Source organism: Ammospiza caudacuta, chromosome 9 (genome assembly GCF_027887145.1).
Source record: "Ammospiza caudacuta isolate bAmmCau1 chromosome 9, bAmmCau1.pri, whole genome shotgun sequence".
Taxonomy (NCBI): Eukaryota; Metazoa; Chordata; class Aves; order Passeriformes; family Passerellidae; genus Ammospiza; species Ammospiza caudacuta.
This window is the reverse complement of record NC_080601.1, coordinates 26,345,711-26,363,977: the sequence shown is the minus strand read 5'-3', so window position 1 is coordinate 26,363,977 and position 18,267 is coordinate 26,345,711. Positions and strand designations below refer to the sequence as shown.

Here is an 18,267-nt window from a genome sequence, read left to right as displayed (position 1 = left end):
TCCGTGGTAGATAAGCAATACTTTGTAATACATTTCCTTGCGCTCAGTATTTTGGAGTTGAATTCTGAAATATAAAGGCACCTAATCCTGATCTGCTCTGGGATACACTGCTCTGCTCTTAGCAAGTGGAGCTGTGAATAGGATTAGCATTTCAACAGCTTCTTTTTTTAACTGTGAGCAATAAACTAAAATAATAGGGCCTGATTCAGAGCTCTCCAAAGTCGGCAGTGGTGCTTTGGCTGATGTACATTGGCTTTGGGTCAGGCCCATAAGAATGGCAAATTCAGTGTTTCCCTAGAAAGGAAGGAGAATGTGTGAATTTTAGAGTTCCTGCTCCTGTGGAGTCTGTCCACACTGAGCTGAAATCCACAGATTTACAAGCCAACAAACACAACTGTAAATTTGACGGCAGGTGAAAAGAAAATGTGTTGCTAGTCATGCAGTTAAAACTTGTGCTTTTTAATGATGTCAAGGGCACTTAGGACATGCATATAAACAAGTAACCACTAGAGGTATGTTTGCTGCTGTTCCTTTTCTCTTTCCTCAGATGTGTGGAAGTGCAGACCATCATCAGGGCAGGACATGGGTTGAGCCCTATGGCCAGGGAGATGAGCTGTCAGGGCTTGCAGTGACTGGCTGCACTGAACACAGCCCTTCAAATTCATTAGCCATGGGCCCATGGGTGAGAGCCAGCTGTGAGCATCTGGCCCTCAGGGCCCTGCACGTGGTGTTACAGGCCTGTACACTTCAACTAAAAGCTGTTTGGGGATTTACTGTGCCTGTGCTGGTGCCTGTACTGAGCCGGCATAGCACCCTCTACCAAACAGAGCCCATTTCTAATTCTCAGCTCTTGAGCAGGGTCTGGATTCCCAGTTTTTTACCTGCCTATCATCTACAAAATAGGTGATACCTTGAGCCTGCTTATTGGGCTATTGCAGATTTGCTATTGCTTGCACAAGCTTTGAATTTCTGAACCTCAGCTTTCCACAGTGCTTTTTAAAAGCACAGCAACAGTAGCAATCTTGCAGTTTTTTACACATACCTTTCGAACCCAGTTTTACTAAGTTCTTTCTCTCCTCCCTGTTTCTTACACATCACACACGTTTTGTGAGCTGTAGCTGGTAATTTAACAGAAACCCATTAAATTACTCTGAAATCGAAAATGCTTGCAGGGGTGGATCAGATGTCACATGCATTTGAATCTCTGAGTGTTACTAAAAGCTTTAGCATCACGACCTGTGGTGCCGAGTCCTTCCCAAAGCACTCCCACCTGGGAGCAGGGAGGTGAGCAGTCAGAAGCAGCATTTGCAGAGTGGCTGAGGTTGGGAGTGGGCAGAAGGACACTGCTGGAGACAGTTGTACTGCGACGTGCAGCTCTTTATCCTGAGGACAAGTTTCTGATTGCCACGATCTGGAGGGGATTGGGAGCAACCTTCAAGGCTCAAATAGTCCTTGGCTCTCAGCAGGAATGTTTAGAGGGTTTAGTTCCTCATAGCAACAAAGCACTTCAAGACATTTAACTGATTACACCCTTGCAGGTCGACAAGAAGCATTTTCTCCATTTTGCTATTGGGAGAACAAAAAGGTTTGAGATGTGGGCCCCGTGGGCTCAGGTTTCTGCTGATATTTGAACTTTCTTCCTGGCTCTTGGTTTTAGTGGGCTTCGACAAGGGAATTGTCTGGGAGAGATGGAACAGGAATGCTGTGAGGGCTTCAGAAGGGGCTGTAGGTGTTGCCTGGATTTTCTCAGGCGAATTAGTAGCAAGAGCACCTGTGTCCACAGGCAGGTCTCAGTGTGGTGGGTGCTTCTTGGGCTCTGAGGAGTCCCTGACACGCAGGGGCTGCAGAGGAGTGTGGCAGCGTGCCAAAGACACTGAGGCATTCCTGGTGTCACAGCCTGCTCCTGTGCCCTTGGCTGCAACTGTCCCTCTCCTGTGGAGTGGGCTGGGCAGTGAGAGGCAGGCGGTAGCAGGGTGATTTGCGTCTCTTGGTTATGTACCAGGATCCAGAATATTTTTCCAGCCATTTTAGAGAGGTGCTGGTCTCTGACTGGTGGCACTGACAAAAGCTTGGGTGTGCTGCTATAAGGTGCATGTTTGTAAATGAGCTGACCTGCATATTCTGTTTCCTAATCCTGAGTGATACTGTCAGCTCAGAGAGCTGAGCCTGGGTAATGACTGGAATCCACTGTGCTTTTCTTAGTGAGGATGTGTGGTAATCTGAGGTAGTTGTTAAGTGCTACATCCTGAGAATCACAACTGCACATGCCCCATGGGTTCAGCGTGTTTTAGACAGATAAACGGGGTTTGAGATGACCAGGGTAGTTACTGTAAGAACCAATGTCAGGTACATTGTAAGCTGTAGTTACCTAGGAGGCAGATCAAATTAATGGGGTTTTCCCTCTGATTAAAGTAATGAAGAGCTTGCAAGGATGTGGTCTGCAAGCTTCTGCACAGGATATGCATAGGCACTGTCTCCCTGGCACAGGGAATGCCAAACAGCTGTGTGACAAGAGCAGTGCAGCCAGCAGGGCACCCCACTGCGTGACATTTGTGCTGTCTGAGACCTTGTTGGTACTCTGAGATGGAAGAAAATAGGGGCAAAGGGAGGAGTAGGAAATGAAATGGGAGTAAGGACTGCAGAAAGGTATTTAGGGTGTCTTGGGAACCACCACCAAACAGAATCCATTTCAAGGTAGGAGGGTATAACATTGTGGGGGACGTTGGGGTGGGGAAATAACAGCTATGGTCTCTCTTGTGCATTTAGGGTTTACTGTCAATCTTGCGCAAACTAAAAAGCACCCCAGACCAGGAGGTGAGAATCCTCCTCTTGGGACTGGATAATGCAGGCAAGACCACACTCCTGAAACAGCTGGCATCAGAGGACATCAGCCACATCACCCCAACACAGGTGAGGAAGGCCTTTCCTTCTTGAGGCAGTTACTGTGGTCCCACCTGCCATGTTATACAAAGTGCTCATGATTGTAAAAGGGGGAGCAACTGGAGCTTGGTGCACCATTAAGTTTGTGTCTTTTCTGCCTAAGAGAAGGTTTCCTGAAGGAGCCAGAGAGCTTCAGGCCGCATTGGTCAGGTAGTGCAAAAGTGGATGAGTGCTATGGAGTTCTGCAAAAGGCTTTGGCATGGATGAGACTTTGTTCCTGTTGTCCTTGCCAAACAGGGGACATGTAGAGTGGATGCTGCAGCACTGGACGAACCCTTGTCTGTTTACATCTTTCACCCAACCAGCTCCAAGGGTTCTGCATATACCAGTGCTCCTCTCTAATGTCTCTCATGCCCTTTGGTTGAGCTTTGGGATTGGAGGAGAGTGATGGCTCCCTTCAGAAGCACTGCAGCATTGCTCCAGAGGAGGTTGCTAGAGAGCTATGGGATATGCTTCCCCCCACCCTGTAGCTGCCTCCCAAAGCTCCCAGACCTGGCACCCTAATTCCAAGCCTTGGTCCCCTGGGTGGTGTGGCAGTGCGTTGCCAGCCCACACCACATCCTTTTTTTCTACTTGAATGCGCTTTCAGTTGGTGCTCTAATTGATGAAATGGACCCTTCAGACGTGCAGCTGTTGCTCTTTTAAGCCCAGCATTAGCTGTGTCGTGTCGAATTGAGCTGAGACCTCTGGCTTCATATTAGCTGCGACTGTCTATTCAGCTTTCACAAGCTCAATCTTGCTTCTCACAGTGCTCTTGTTTTCTCCTTATCTGCAGCTCTCCCACCTCTTCCTGCACCCACCCTGCTGAGCTGTCTCAGGGCACTAACTGCATCATATGTCTCCATAGGCATGACAGCATCAACCCTTGACCCAAGAGCACTGACAAACTGATGGTTTAGCAGCTGCTTTTGCTGGTGCCTGTCCCACAGCTGATCCATCTTTGTGGGTGCCCAGCCCATCTCAATGCACATTGCAGGCATGGGATATATAAGGTGTTAATGTCTGGCTATGAATATGCTCCAGCCATTCAGGTTTATGCTCTATGTGGCTTTGTTTCTGCTCTTTCCAGGGCTTCAACATCAAAAGTGTACAGTCTCAAGGCTTCAAACTGAACGTATGGGACATAGGCGGACAGAGGAAGATCAGACCATACTGGAGGAACTATTTTGAAAACACTGATATCCTTGTGAGTATTGGCTGCAGCTGAATGCTGTGTTCATGCAATGGCTTTCCAAGGTCTCAGCCAGAAATTCAGAAACAAGTAATGTAATGTCCCAGCCCTCAGTAACACCATTGCCATTGTAACAGGAGTTATTCTGAGCTAAATGGCAAGATTGGTTGAGTGCAGTAAGAAAAATACAGTTATGTTTGCAGAAATCATTCAGTTGCATGTTTTTACTTTCACAGGATGGTGCTGTTTATAGCCAGGTCCTTTCCTCTCATCTCAGTCTCTTTCAAATGAAAGAACATTAATAACATGTACTTTACCCATCTATAGCTCCTTTCACTGGAGACTCTGAAGGCCTGTCGTGGGCATTAGTGACTTAAACATCATGTGTAGAGGTAGGTCAGTGTGGTGCCCTTGTTTTATAGGTAGGGAAACTGAGGCATAAGAATTAAATGCTTTGTCTGGCATCAGATAAGAAAGCTTCTGAGTGAGGGACACAGAGAGACCCCTTGTCTTTTTCTCCTTTAATTGTAAGGCTGTCTTTTAATGGTTTCGACAACTTAGCTGTAATTACCTTACAATTAGCTACAGATGACCACAATTACATTTACAGTGCAGGACCTTTGTTTTTCCATGCCAGAGCACATTGCCCTGGGACCCTCCAGGTGCTGTCTTGGCTAGTTTCAAAGATCACCTCTAGCATGCATCCACATATGCCAGGATGAAGGCAGACTGGGGGCTGCAGGCCTCTCTCTGCCTCAAGCACTATTGCCTGTGGGAACAGAGAAAAACCAAGGTCTGCAGACTCCCATGGGAAAGTAGGAAGCTCTCTCAGAAGGACACCATTCCTCCCTCCTGTCACACATATACTCAGTAATGTGTCAGAAGCTTCAGTGCACTTGCATGGAAGGATTAGTGCAACTAGGAATAGGACTCTGTTCACCAAGGCTCGTGTCCAGTTGCTGAAAGGCCTGGCTGTGCCTGCAGGCTTAGAAAACATTGTCCAAATGAAGCTATTACTTAAATGTGACTAGTAAACCCTTGATACTCTCTTTTGCCAATCTTCATTTTTGAGCCTTAATTTGGAATCCGAAGTTCAGGAACAGCTACCACTGCAAAAACCCAGCTGATTGCTTTTGCAAAGAGGAACTGTGAGATTTTTCATGGGGTATGATCTGGGTTTGAGAAACGAGCGGGACACACACTGTGCTCCTCTGTGGCTGTTGAGGACAGAGATGGTGTGGCTGTGAGGTGACTGTGCCTTGATTTGGCCCAGGCTCTAGCGCTGTGGGTGGTGGGGAGGCAATAAGTGTGCAGATCAAGGTCAGCCCTGCAAAGCAGCAGCATTGGGATCTCTGCCTGCTGTGGCAGGTGCTCAGGATGCAGAGGCTGTGCAACCATAAAACAGTATCTGGAAGACTCTGCTGGCAAAGACAATAAACTACACTGGCCTGTTGCCTTCCACCCTTCCTAGCGTGTGCTGCATGGGAGGTGCAGAAATAAAGATGAATTTGAAGACTGAAGGAGATGAAAGCAGTTGTTTTCCCTGCCCCTCTCTCACCCCAGTTAAAGCAATGTACAGAAAAAAAACCTGTTCTTATGACTAAGAAAATGGGTGGATAGAAGCAGAATCAGTTTGGGGGAAGCAGCAGTGTGAATTCAGAGAAATAGCTGGTGCACCAATGGACTTGAGTTCCCCTAGCTGCACTTCATGCTGACACCCAGTCCCAAACTGGGAGATGTTGGCATGTTGGGGCAGTGCTTTGCTATTCAATACACACCAAAACTGGGATCACGTGTATGCTGATGGCTTGCTCTGTCTTCTGCCAGTCCTTACCCCTGTTTTAACCAGCAATTTTACCCTCTGACAAACCTGGTGCAGATTGTGCATTTATAAATTGAGCCAATTTATCCCTCATGCTATTTCTTCATCTAGTCCCACCACTTGCAATTTCTGCCCAACCCATTTATTCCAGGCTGTGTTTTGGCTTGTTTCTCAAAGGAGGTACCCAGCTTTACAGAAATTTCTTTCTCAAATCTCCATTCTCCAGCATGGTGTTCCAATTGGTAAACTATGTTACCAAGCCCCACAGGCAAAAACAGCTCTTGTGTGGCCTTGGCCATAAAAGGAGGTTGGACATGAGATACACTACAGTTCCCAGGACCCCCTGCTTCTCTCTTCCCCTAAACTGCATTGCATAAAACAGAAAGGACCCTCTAAAGAGTATTAAAAAGCAGGAAGTAATTACAAATTCAAATCCATGCAGGTGCCTTTGAATGAGAGCTTGGTCTTGCATCACACACCTGTGATATTTGGAAGCTTAACGCAGGCAAATAAGGTGTGGATATCTGGCTGATTGCATATTCAGACAGGCACCTGCAGCTATTTGGCACAGTGCTTGCTGGTTTGGAAGTAGGCACTCGGCACATACTTTGCTTTCTCTGTGCTGTGCTTTTGTGGCTTTTGCCCCAAGCACTGTTGTATCTAGTTCTCATCTTGCAAAACAGCTCCCTAGTGAGGAATGAGCAGTGCAGGGGAAAGCCTGGCTGGATGGGACCCAGAGCCATTCCTTCCCAGTTAGAGAAGCACTGCAATATGGAAGGTGCTGCCTTTCAGCTCACAAGCAGCACTCGACCATTGCATTCATGTGTTGTGGACTTCCCCAGAGATGGCCAGAGGGAGGACAGATGACAGTCCAGTCTCGCCCCAGAACACAACTGCCAGCCCTGCAGCTTCTGCCTTTCTTTTGCTCTGTGTTTCCTACCCTACATGGGATGCACAGGGGTGGGTGCCTGGTAGGGGCGGGGAGGCCGTGTGTAGCTGATGCAGTGTTGGTGCACGTGCTGGGGATCACACTGCAGGGAGAGGCCTGTGTGTCATGCCCACGGGCTGGTCCCCATCACGTGGCAGTGGGTGCGTGCTCTGCTGACGCATCCCCACGCAGCTGCGTCCAGCCCTGCCGCGTCCCCCAGCCCCTGTCAGTGCACATCAGCCCCCCAGTGATCTGCACAGCGGCTGGGAGGTTGCTGGGTTACCTCCTCAGGCCTCGCATACAGATTTTCCTGCTGCGTGTTTGGTCCCATTTCAAACAACTCAAATGCTGCTCATTAAGAGTGCCTATAGTTTAATAGATATTGCTGCTAGAGATCTAGAGATCTTCCCTCCTCCTACTATTTGATCAAAATTATCCTAGAAGCATGGAGTCTTATGCTGAGACTGTCTGCAAGGATGCCATTTATCTTGATGGCAGGGTGCTGTGCTCATCTATTCCCTGAAAACCAGGCTGACACTTGCTCCCTGTAAGCCACCAAAGTGCATGCAGATGACATGCTAGCAGCTTCAATCACTACTGATGGGGAATGGCAGCAACTGGAAGCAAAATGCTCAGTGTTTGTCACCAGTCCCATCCCTGTCTGCTATCCCAGCATCCTTCTTCGAAAACCTTCATGTATCAAGCAATGAAAAAGGAATACCAGTCTATTCTTGCCTGCATGTTGTACTGAGGTTCCCCATTTTTTTAGATGGCAACTGAAGATGGAGTCTTGCAGGCTGAATCCAGCCTTCATACCCAACCACCCTCTCCAAGAGGCTACAGTAGGATTGCCTGATGGAGACAGACTCAATGTCCCCAGCACATTCATGTGTCCCCTGAGTGCCATTGTGTGCCTTGGTGGCTTATTGAGGAGGTGATGCTAGAGAGCAGCACGGCACAGTCACACCAGGCCAGTGTTTGTATACTTTGCTGGGGTGAAAGGCCATGTCTGGCTTCTCAGGTTTTGCCCTCCTAAGGTCAGCTTCAGCTTGTAACAATAAGTTTGAAACAATACCAGCAATCTCCCGTTCTCTTCAGATAATATATGCTGTGGTGATGGTGACAGCATCCCAGTACTTCTGCCAGCTCCTTTCTGATTCTACCCACATGGTTGTCCACTCCTCTGGCATTAAAAGAGATGGTTCCTCTCCTTTCAGAACATCAAGAAGTTTTCTCAATATTTGCTGCAAATAATAGCAAGGATCTTTGTGCCCAAAAGTGTAAACTCACTTAAGCACATGCTGCTGTGGAAGAGTGTCTTCTGGGAAGAGTAACTTTTCCTGTCATTTCTTTTTTCAGATCTATGTCATTGACAGTGCAGATAGGAAGAGGTTTGAAGAAACAGGTCAGGTAAGTTACTTAAGCCCAGCTTCCTTTGAAGTGACTCAGTGCTTCTGAGTGCCCCTTGCTCACAAAAGTTAGGAAGAAGATTTTGTTGTTTATGAAGGAAATTTGCATTTCAAGAGACTTGCCTTTCAACGTCAATACAGATTATTTTGGTAGATGTGAAACAAGGAAAATAGGTAGCCTAATTCTGTTTAAATAGAACAGTGTTCATTAAAGTTATACAATAATAGCAAATGGAGCCTAATACTGAAAGCACAAACTTCTCTAAGTCCTTTAAACCTTGCCAAACCAAGACCCTGAGGAATCCTATTTTCTTATTTACGAAACCGAAATGGAAATCATATTGACTTGATTGTCTTTTGGATGTAATTGTAAAAAAGCTAAGAACTATCTAATACTGGCCAGAAAATAAGATTTCCATTTTACAAAGTTCTAATGTTTTGTAACATTTTTTGGTTTAAGTTGGAGCAAAAATAGGACTTAAACTTCACTGTGTAAAATTCTGAAAGTGACAGTGTCCCAAAATAGCTAGCAATAGATTTACCCCACAGAAATGGGAGATGTAGATTAAAGCCTTCTGTTCTGCCTGATTTGAAGGAGATACTTGATCTTTTGCCTCTCAAGTCTCATGGACATACCCCAACAGCAGAACTGTTGGTTGTTCTAGGGGTGGGGGAATCTTTCCCCTGCTGGAGCTATTTCATTTTATATCAGTAATTAAATATTCATTGGGCAAAAGAGATAGAAAGGAAGCAGCAGCTTAGATCACTTGCCTGAGTCAGGCGGAGCCAGCCTAAACCCCTCCTCATATTTCCGCAAACACTTTTGGTTTCAATAAATCAGCCATGTCAGATGAAAGATCTATTTTGTTGAAAATTTCCCAGCCAGTTCTGTTTATAACTCCATCCTCTCATCCTGGCTTCCAAACCAAACATTGCTTTTGAGGGGGATGGAGTTGTATTTCCACTGCAGTTTAGCATCTCCCCGACTGCACTTGTTTAATCCAGAAGTTTCTATTCAGTGGATAAAAGATGTTAGAATGTTATCTGAGAGCGTGAGATCTTTCCAGCTAAATAAGGAGGCCACAAAAATCTCCTATACTCATCTGTCTGCAATGCCAGCAGTCCCTACAGGTTCATGTTCTGCTGAGTTTGTCATATGTTCCCATAGGGAAGCGACTTGAAACTGAGTGCCGTTTTCACATGAGACCATTGCACAACCTAGACATGAAGTATTTCTGCCACCATTGATCCACTGCAGATTCAGATCTGAGCTATTAAAAAAATCTTTTTGAGTCAACCAGTTCTGAATGAACGAACCCATTTTTTAAGATGCCATCCAATTTGTGCTGTGCATATGGAGCCAAAATTCAACTATTAAGGCTCATCTAGCTTGTCTTCAGCTAATCAATGCCTTCAAAATTATCAGCACTTTCCTGTGGGAGGGAGATTTCCATTTTGGGGGGGAGGTCGGGGTTGGGAAGTCGTCTCCTATTTAAATTGTAGTGATTAAAACTTCGAACAACCCCTTGAAACTCATAATGAGCAAAGATACCAGGGCCAGTGTGAGTGGTTGCTCAGGTACAAATCAGGTCAGTCAGGCAATAACTTAAGACAGATTCCTCATACTGCCAATGTACTTGTTGTTTTTTGCTGTTTCATCAGTTTTGGTCTACTGGGATCAGAGACTGGTAAAACATGGTGTTGTAGCCTTTAAGGCAACTGCTAATTTCAGACCAAAATTAAGATTTTTCTAACCTGCAATTGGAAGAAATAGCTTTTGAACCTTGGGCAGAGATGATTGTATACATTTTTGCTCTCTTGTAATAAGATCTAGGTTTCACTGGAACTCACTCTTCTAGCATTTGCCCTAAATATATTTCTAATTAGAGACAAGCATTGGTGGTTGAAGATTTTCTTCCCTTCCCTCTCACCATCTTCCCCCCACTCCCTTGTAAATGATACAGGAGCTGGCTGAGCTTTTGGATGAAGAAAAGCTTAGTGGAGTCCCCGTGCTCATATTTGCCAACAAGCAGGATTTGCTGACGGCTGCCCCTGCTTCGGAGATTGCCGAGGGACTGAACCTGCACACAATCCGGGACAGAGTCTGGCAGATCCAGTCTTGTTCAGCTCTTTCAGGAGAGGGAGTACAGGTGAGGCTCTGCAGAAGGCTTGCTGTGCCAGCAGGCCATCTGTAAGAGATTGCTGATCTGCAGGGTGGGGTCAGCACAGCCAAAGCCTTGCAGTGCAAAACGCGGGGGGTGCGTGTCTTGGGTCCTGCGCAAAGGGAAGGGAGAGCTGGGGGCCCTGGGGCTCTCTCCATCCCTGGTAAAGGGGAGAGCAATTGCTTCCCCACCCAGGAGCCCTTAGCTGGCCCAGATGAAGACATTGATTTCTTTTAAAGAGACTGCTGTCAGGTTAATCATTCTCACAAAACAAATTGTCTTTTACTATTAACCCTTTGACTGGTACGAGTGTGCACTCTAGAAATCTGATTTACCTTTGCTACTGATGTCATTTGGCATTTTACTAAACCCAGGCACCAGGGAGAAAAACTGATCAATTTTTCTCATCCAGAGAAATGCTAGAGTTGCACATGGAGCAACAACCACTTCTAATGTCAGCATGTGGGGCAGCAAAAACACACCGAGGGGTCTGCACTGTGTCCCTGTGCTGAACTGTAATAGTTGTGTCTTGGGCTCCTGTGCTGTAGTCAGTTCCTGCGGTATAGTAGTTCTTTGTAATGTAAATGGGACCTAGGTTTGTTTATTTCACTCTTAGGTTTTCTTGAATTAATGAGGTATTTGCAGAGCTCGAAATCTGAGTACTCCACTGATATTTAAAGAAACAGAATGGTGAAGACATTTATCTTCACTGCAGTTTCAGTAAAACCTTATTTGCAGATGCTACAGAGCAGTTCAGAATAGTGAGATCTCAAGCTGAGTATGAAGAGTCACAGAAGCAGCCCTCCATGCTGAGTGGACAGTAAAATGGCAGATGAAATTCAGTGTTGACAAGGGCAAAATAATGCACATGAGAAACAACAATCCTAATTATAAGACGATGGACTCAAAATTAGCTGCCATTACTCAGAAGCAGAGCCTTGGGAACAGAGCTCATCAAAGGCCAGAGAGGAAAATTCAAACACTGGACAATTACAAGAAAACAAAGAAGAAACATCTTTTCTAGCAGGTTAAAGTCATTGTGAGTCCATACCTTGGATATGACCTCTAATTCTGTCTCTGCCACATTTAAAAAGGTTTTAGTAGTAATAGTAGAATCATAAAATCCTACAAAAAATTAGGTAGAAGGGTCTTCAGAAGATCTTCAGACCAACTTCATGTTTAAAGCAGGGATAGCTGTGAGTCTAGGGGAGGTTGCTAAGAGTCTTGTCCAGTCAAGTTATAAGTATATCTAAGCATGTAAATTCCATATCCTCTCTAGGTAACCTCTTCTAGGCTCTTAACTACCCTAATCAGAAAAAAATACACTCCACATATCTGCTTAGAATTAGGAGAGATTTGAGGATCCTCTGTCAGGAATGATCAGCAGCACAGAGTGGCATCTGTATACAGGGATAATAAATAAATTAGGACTAGCAGTTTGTAAGAGAGAGGACAGAGAGTGGGAACATCTTCAGGATTTATAAAATAAGGTATAAAAATGTCAGATAGACTGTATGCTATTTTTACACTGCTAGAGGAAGAGCGTTCCTGATGAAATAATCAGAAAATGGTTTAAAAGAAATAAAAATAAGTGCTTCTTTGCAAGTGGCATAATTAAATTCTGGATCTCATTGGCACAGGATGTTGGGGAGACCAAAGGTATCAGAAAAAAAACAGTATCAGAAAAATACTTAAATGAATTTCTGAAGAAGGGATGTGCAGGCAATGGCTGACCAGTAAGATCTAGAGGCAGCTTTTAACTGAGGAACTGAGCTCTCCTCAGATCCTGAATAATTTAAAAACACTCCCTCTCTGAGCTTGGGCCATGAACTGGGAGCAAAGAACAGAGTAAGGCAGATCCTGTTCCTACATGGTCTTTCCCCTGGCATCCAGAAAGAGGATGCTGGCCTGGGCCTGTAGTTAGCTAAGCTACAAATTCAGCTATGTTGTAGCCAGTGTTATAAAGGGCTTCAGCTCTAATCTCTGCTCTGAAATTTCTAGTCCAAAGAAATCTGACCAGAAAAACAAGGCTGCAGTTGACAGGGTTTCAGGCAAACATAGGTTGCCTTCCTACCCCTTCAGGCCCTTCTCTAGGTTATGGAAGTCCAAGGGAGCTAGTAAAGAGACAGATGAAATTCAGAGATATGTGTTGGATGTGGAAAAAGTAAATGATACAAAGTGTCACGTTCTGTTCTTGAGCTTTGAAATGTGCTTCCTTCTCAGGCAGATTTGTGGGGTCTCTGGAGTGGGCTGCACACTTCTCCACTGACAGCACCTTCTTACTGTGCCTCCTCCCTGAAGCACAGCACATCCCTAATCATCCAGTAGTGCAAATACTCAGTCCAACACCCTCTGCCAGGGAAATGAAATCTGCTTCTGCATTCACTTCCAGAAAGTAGAAGACCAGAACTAAATAAAAGTATTTGCAGGCCTATGTATTTTGTTCATCATGCTTATCTAAACAAATTAGTTTAGATGCAGGCTAGATAACATCCCACTTTGTTGTAGTCAGTCTCCTTGTCCTAAATACTTCAGTTTATTCCATAAATGATTATTGCAGAAAAGTCAGGAAAGTCGCAAGCTCTCTATAGCTTATGGAAGAAGAGCCCCTACTTTTCTCTTCGGTCATAACTTCAGCTCTGTCAAATCAGACAGCAAGAATGTCAAGTACTCCCTTTCCTTGCAAATGGAACAAAGTGTTTGGGGAGATGGCTTTTAAAGTAAACCCAGATCAGCCTAGGAAAAAATAGTGTCTTCAGTCCTGGGATGTGAAGGAGAGGTCAAACTTTAGGAGAATCAAAAAACTTGTTTCAAGAGTGAGATTAGGAAAGATGTTTTTGAGGACTGTGGTGCACCAGGGCCACAGGTACCAGAGGCTCAGAACAGGAGCTCTCCATATGTGGTTAAATCTCAGGTCACCGCTTTAAGGACTTTGTTGAGAAATGACAATGAGTGGCAGCAAAATAAATGGAGTTGGGGAAGCATCAGGTGTTCAGAATGAAAGCCAAGGAATGAGCACACCAACCATTGCAGGTGATGGAATGGATTAGCTGGAGTAGAATTGGAGTCATTACTGACAGATCTTGCAAGGAAGAGTGGTGGCATATCTTCTACTGAGCACATGCAGGAACAGAGTTCATATGGGAAGATGTTTGTGATAGCTTGAAGGAAGAGCAATGAGCACAGATAAATAATGCTGATACATGAAGGAGAAATAGTTTGAAGGTCATTTAATTAGTTTAGCAGCTAGCACCATCGTGTATAGAACTGGGTAGTTAAGACTGGGGATTTCAAGGTTAATGAGATTAGATTATGGTTAATAGAATGATATAAATTTAGAGAATTTAACTATTATTTGAAATGGGTTATTTAATAAAACTGTTAATTAAGGGGGGAATCCATATAGTCATCTTCTCTTTTAAAATTAACCATTAGGGACTCTGGAAAAGGGGCCTAGCAGTGTCCTGAGCAGGCTCAGAAGAGAGGTGACTGGGTTAACTGGAAACTCCATGTAGTGTCTCTGGATGCCAGCTGGCAGCCCCTGTTATGCCAGCTGAAGACTTCATTACCTCCCGACTGGAACTGTGGACAGCACTTGTCTTGCTAATCAGACTTCATGGTGCCATTGAGGCTTTTTCAAGCAAAATGTCTTCTTGGGTCTGTTCTTATCCTCAGCCCCAGTTAAAAAGCAGGAAAGCCTTTTCTCCTTGCCACAGCCATCTGGGCTCTTCTTCTGGAACGGGGTACTGACCAGCCTACACTGAGACCTCAGCAAGTGAGGGAGGTGATTACTGATGACAGCAGAGGAACATAAGGGAACTATTGCCTCACAGTGACTCTGGTGCCATGTAGGCTCTCTTGGGGTATTTGTGACCAGGTCTCAAATTGTAGCCCTTGGTGTGCAAAAGCTGTGTACATTCCACCCTGGCCAGCCAGGGTTGGTGTGAAAGCAAACAGAACCCTTCTGCTTTGCTGCCTCCTCTCTTGCTGAGGTGTTATTTAGGGGCCAGGGTGTGATATTAAATATGACTTAAGGCTTGGGACTGATGTGTGCTCTGTAGCTTGTTTCTTTGAAGCAAGATTCTCCAATCAAGGCAGCAGGAGTTCAGCCTGCCCTGAGGAACTGTCCTCCAGAATGATGATGCAGCGTATTGTCCAGAGTCTCCCAAACATAATGACCCTCTGGAGACCATTAAAAGCCAGTGAAACTGAGAGTAGCCACTAAACTTTTCCAATTTATGCCAGAGCCCATCTGGCCCAAAGGATTGTGGGGAAGGCTGAAGCTCTGTCTCTTCCCTGGCTGTTTCAACCTAGTTGAGAATGAAGCCCAAGACCTAAGTTATGTCTGTGCTGCAATTCAACACTTTCATAAGGGCAAGATTTAGAGCAGGACCATCCCTGGGAGATACCACATACCAATGAGGTATCTGCAGAGCTTAGGTTTAGTCTTAGCTAGGAAAGGCTGGATAGGGATCTCCCACATCTTAACAAGGTTCTGGAGCTATTTGTAAATATGATTTAAAACCAGTTTTGATGACTGCAGCTCTCCTGGAGCAGGCAGAGCCTGTGCATGTTGAGGAAAAGCAACCATGTTTCCAGATTACACGACAATGTCTTCTGATTTTTAAGTAGGGTAAGGAGGGAGTCTACAGGGATACAAGGTCTCAGAGGACAAGAATATAAGCTTTCACCCAGGCAAAACCCAATGGATAATGTACTGGCAGGAGCCAGCCTGTATGATCACCAGAGGTGCAAGGAAATGACAGATAATGAAGGCACAGTCCTGGCTGTGCAGAGGGAGAAGAAAGTGACAGTTAAAATAACGCATACCAAAAATGCTAGAGATTGAGAATTTTGCACTTGCCTGACCCAATTTGTTATGGCAGACAGAGGATTACATGAAAGGATTAAGCTTTTCTGTCCTTAAGGTCACATTAGGGGTCACAAGTTTGTGGCCTTGCCTGATCCCAGGCTTGCAGGGGAGCAGAAATCGTCAGGCTTTTTATGGGGTGGAAAGGACTTGTTCGCTGTGTTTGAAGTCAGATTACTTCACTCCCATAGCCACAAAGCTGATAATGCAGAGAATAAGCAAGCAGTGGGCTAATCTTAAGCAGGACTTTTTATTTCTCCCAGGGAAGGCTCTACCAGTACTTTCCCAAAGGGCCTTGGAGTACAACTCCCTTGGCACAATAGCAGATGGGACTGCAGCAAGGCAGGGTTGTGTGAGCAGCATTTCTCTGCAAGGAGCGTTATCCTCTTCCCTGGGGTTCTCTCTCTTTGCTTTGGTAAAGTTTACTAGCTGCTTGTTAAGGAGCTAAGAGAGGCAAAGCTGTAAGATCTGAAATCTTTCCCTGGCTAAGTTTTCCCAGGGTTGACTTGAGGCTGGAATACTAATATTGTATCCGCCTCAGTCCTCAGAGTACCTGCCAATGTTTCTGTGTCTCAACAAAGCAGCACAAGGACATCTATCAAGATCTAAATGTTACTGTAGGGATTATACTTTCTTCACAGAACCATCTTTTAAACATGCAGATATAGGGACAGAGTGTGCAGGGACAAAGGATGACAACAGTTGACTCCTTGAGGACTTGACTCTTTCAAGCACTGTTTCCTCCTTCCCATGTGCCTTTCCTATAGCAGCTCTTTGTGTTTGTAGCAGCTTCCCTGGATTTCTTTATCTTACCAATGCTCTGTCCTGCTTCACACCATAGGTAGAAAAACTGCAAATGTACCTTTTAGGTTTTTTTGCTTTCCATTGCATTTGGTATTCTCCAAAGCATCTGGGGACACTGCAGAACAACACTCCCCTTAAAAAAAAATTTGCACCAGAAGCTGCAGATGTAGCTGAGGAACGCATCTCACATACACCTTTCTGATACAGCTGAACATGTTAATTTTCCCTTTATCACTGTCAGGCAGGGGGATATTTACAATTAAATGTGATATTTTCCTGTCAATTAACTCATGCCAGAAGAGAATTTTTAAAATCTATTTCTGCTTTAAAAGTTTGGTGACCTACTTACGTATTTCAAGCGTGTTTGGAGTTCACCTTTCCTCTTGCATTTTGCTATGTCATTCTCTTGCCCTCGTTAAATGCTTCATGCAGCCAGGCTCCCAGCCATGGTAAATCCCATCATAAACTCTGCTTTATGACCCTCGCTGCGCTGGTGCTGCAATGGTCTGCCTTTCTCCTTGCCCAGCTCCCCAGTGGCAGCAGGCAGTGTTTTAATCACTGTGAATTCAGGTTGTGGTCAGATTAGGTAGAAGATAGGATGAGTGTTTGTTGTTTTGCAGTGATGTATTGTTTCTGGGATTACTGTGCTGAATAGCAGAGGGTGTCAGCTGATATTTATTACTTTAAGCTGTCTCAGCTGTTCTGGTTCAGCAAATAAACCTACATTCAAAATGAATGAGGAGCTCTGCTTGCCTTGTATGCCATGATGTGTGCAAATGTGATTATTGCTTCCAAGGCAGGGGAAGCTGAAATCATTGTGAGAGCATTTTTAGTTATTTATTTATTTTTACTCTTTGCAGGCAATCATGCAGATTTCTAAAGCACACAATCAAGTCAAAGGCTTGACACCTCTCCTTCCAGCCCCATTGTTAAGCCCTGGCATTCCTCATGCTGGGAATCACTCGCTCCCTCTCTCTCTAAAGTGATAAGCTTTAAACCATGCTATTGATTGCTTAAGGCATTACATGTTTTACACCTAGGTTATCAGTGTTATTGAAAGGGGAAGACACAAAGCTACCGGGCCTTAAAATGAATCTACCTCTCATCTTTTCCCATTTGCTCAGAGGATTTCAGACAATTTGTTTTACACCGATCTCTGCTGGGGAGATAAATAAATGAAACTGGAGACACCAACCCTCCCCAAGGTTAGAGTTAGAAGTGTTATTAGTGTAGGGCCTCATGTGCACCCCAGCACAAACTGGGCTCACTTATTCTTTATTTAACACAGCAACAAGGGCTGATTTCAAAAGTTGCTGCTCCCCTTCAGATAAGAAGTGTCACATAGCACAGTTATCAAGGTGAATTGGTATTTTCAAGTGAGAACCTCTCTGCTTCTGATTAAGCCCTGAGGACTCCCTCTCTTCTCTCTTAACTCTTTAGCTCCCCTCTGACATGGCCACCACCTTTGTGGCTGAGGGACAGCATAGAGGCACAGCAGTGAGTGTCAGCTCACCCAAAGGGCCTGCTGTACTCTGCCTTGGGCTGCCTGTCCTTGGAGAAGCTGAGCTCCTTGGCAGCCTTTTGGCACTCTGGGAACAAGGGAATAGGAAATCAGCAACACTGCTACCGTAGGGCTACCAGTGACGTTTGCCCAAAAGCTCTGACCTTTCTTAGGGTCTAACTAAGGTTGTTGTGGTAATGATACAAAAATGACCACTGAACATAATACTGAAATCCCTCCACTCTGAACTCTGAGGTGATATTTGACTGACTTCCAAACACAAAGATGCTGCTCCTCTCTCATCCCCAAAACCCTACCTTTTGCCTTCAGCCTCCCTATCTGCAGAGATACCTCGTAGACAGGACAGAGGTAAGGGATTTGATGGGACACAAATATGAGGAGACTGTGCATCTTGCACTCCATTGGGCACATCTCCTAACAGATAAGTGACAGGAGCAGATGAAGCTTTGGCTTTCAATAGCATATCCTGTTCTGGGATCTCAGCAATAAATTCACAAATCGGGTATTCACAGCACAAGTGTTGCTGTCCTGCTTGCACTGGCCAGAGAGCTCACCCACACATTTTTACAGAAATACGTTAAGGAGTATATCAGCCTCTTAAAACAGGACCACAGAGCTTCTTACTGAACCCCTGTGGGA

General features: G+C 45.1%; 1 protein-coding gene across 1 annotated transcript in view; it reads left to right on the top strand.

Annotated features, from left to right (window-relative positions):
• Positions 1-18,267, top strand: part of ARL3 (ADP ribosylation factor like GTPase 3) — a 30,147-nt gene that overhangs the window by 7,309 nt on the left and 4,571 nt on the right. The window contains exons 2-5 of the mRNA XM_058810387.1: positions 2,767-2,910; positions 4,010-4,126; positions 8,221-8,271; positions 10,235-10,420. Coding sequence (XP_058666370.1) covers positions 2,767-2,910; positions 4,010-4,126; positions 8,221-8,271; positions 10,235-10,420 — 498 coding nt within the window. The remainder of the gene's footprint in view (positions 1-2,766; positions 2,911-4,009; positions 4,127-8,220; positions 8,272-10,234; positions 10,421-18,267) is intronic.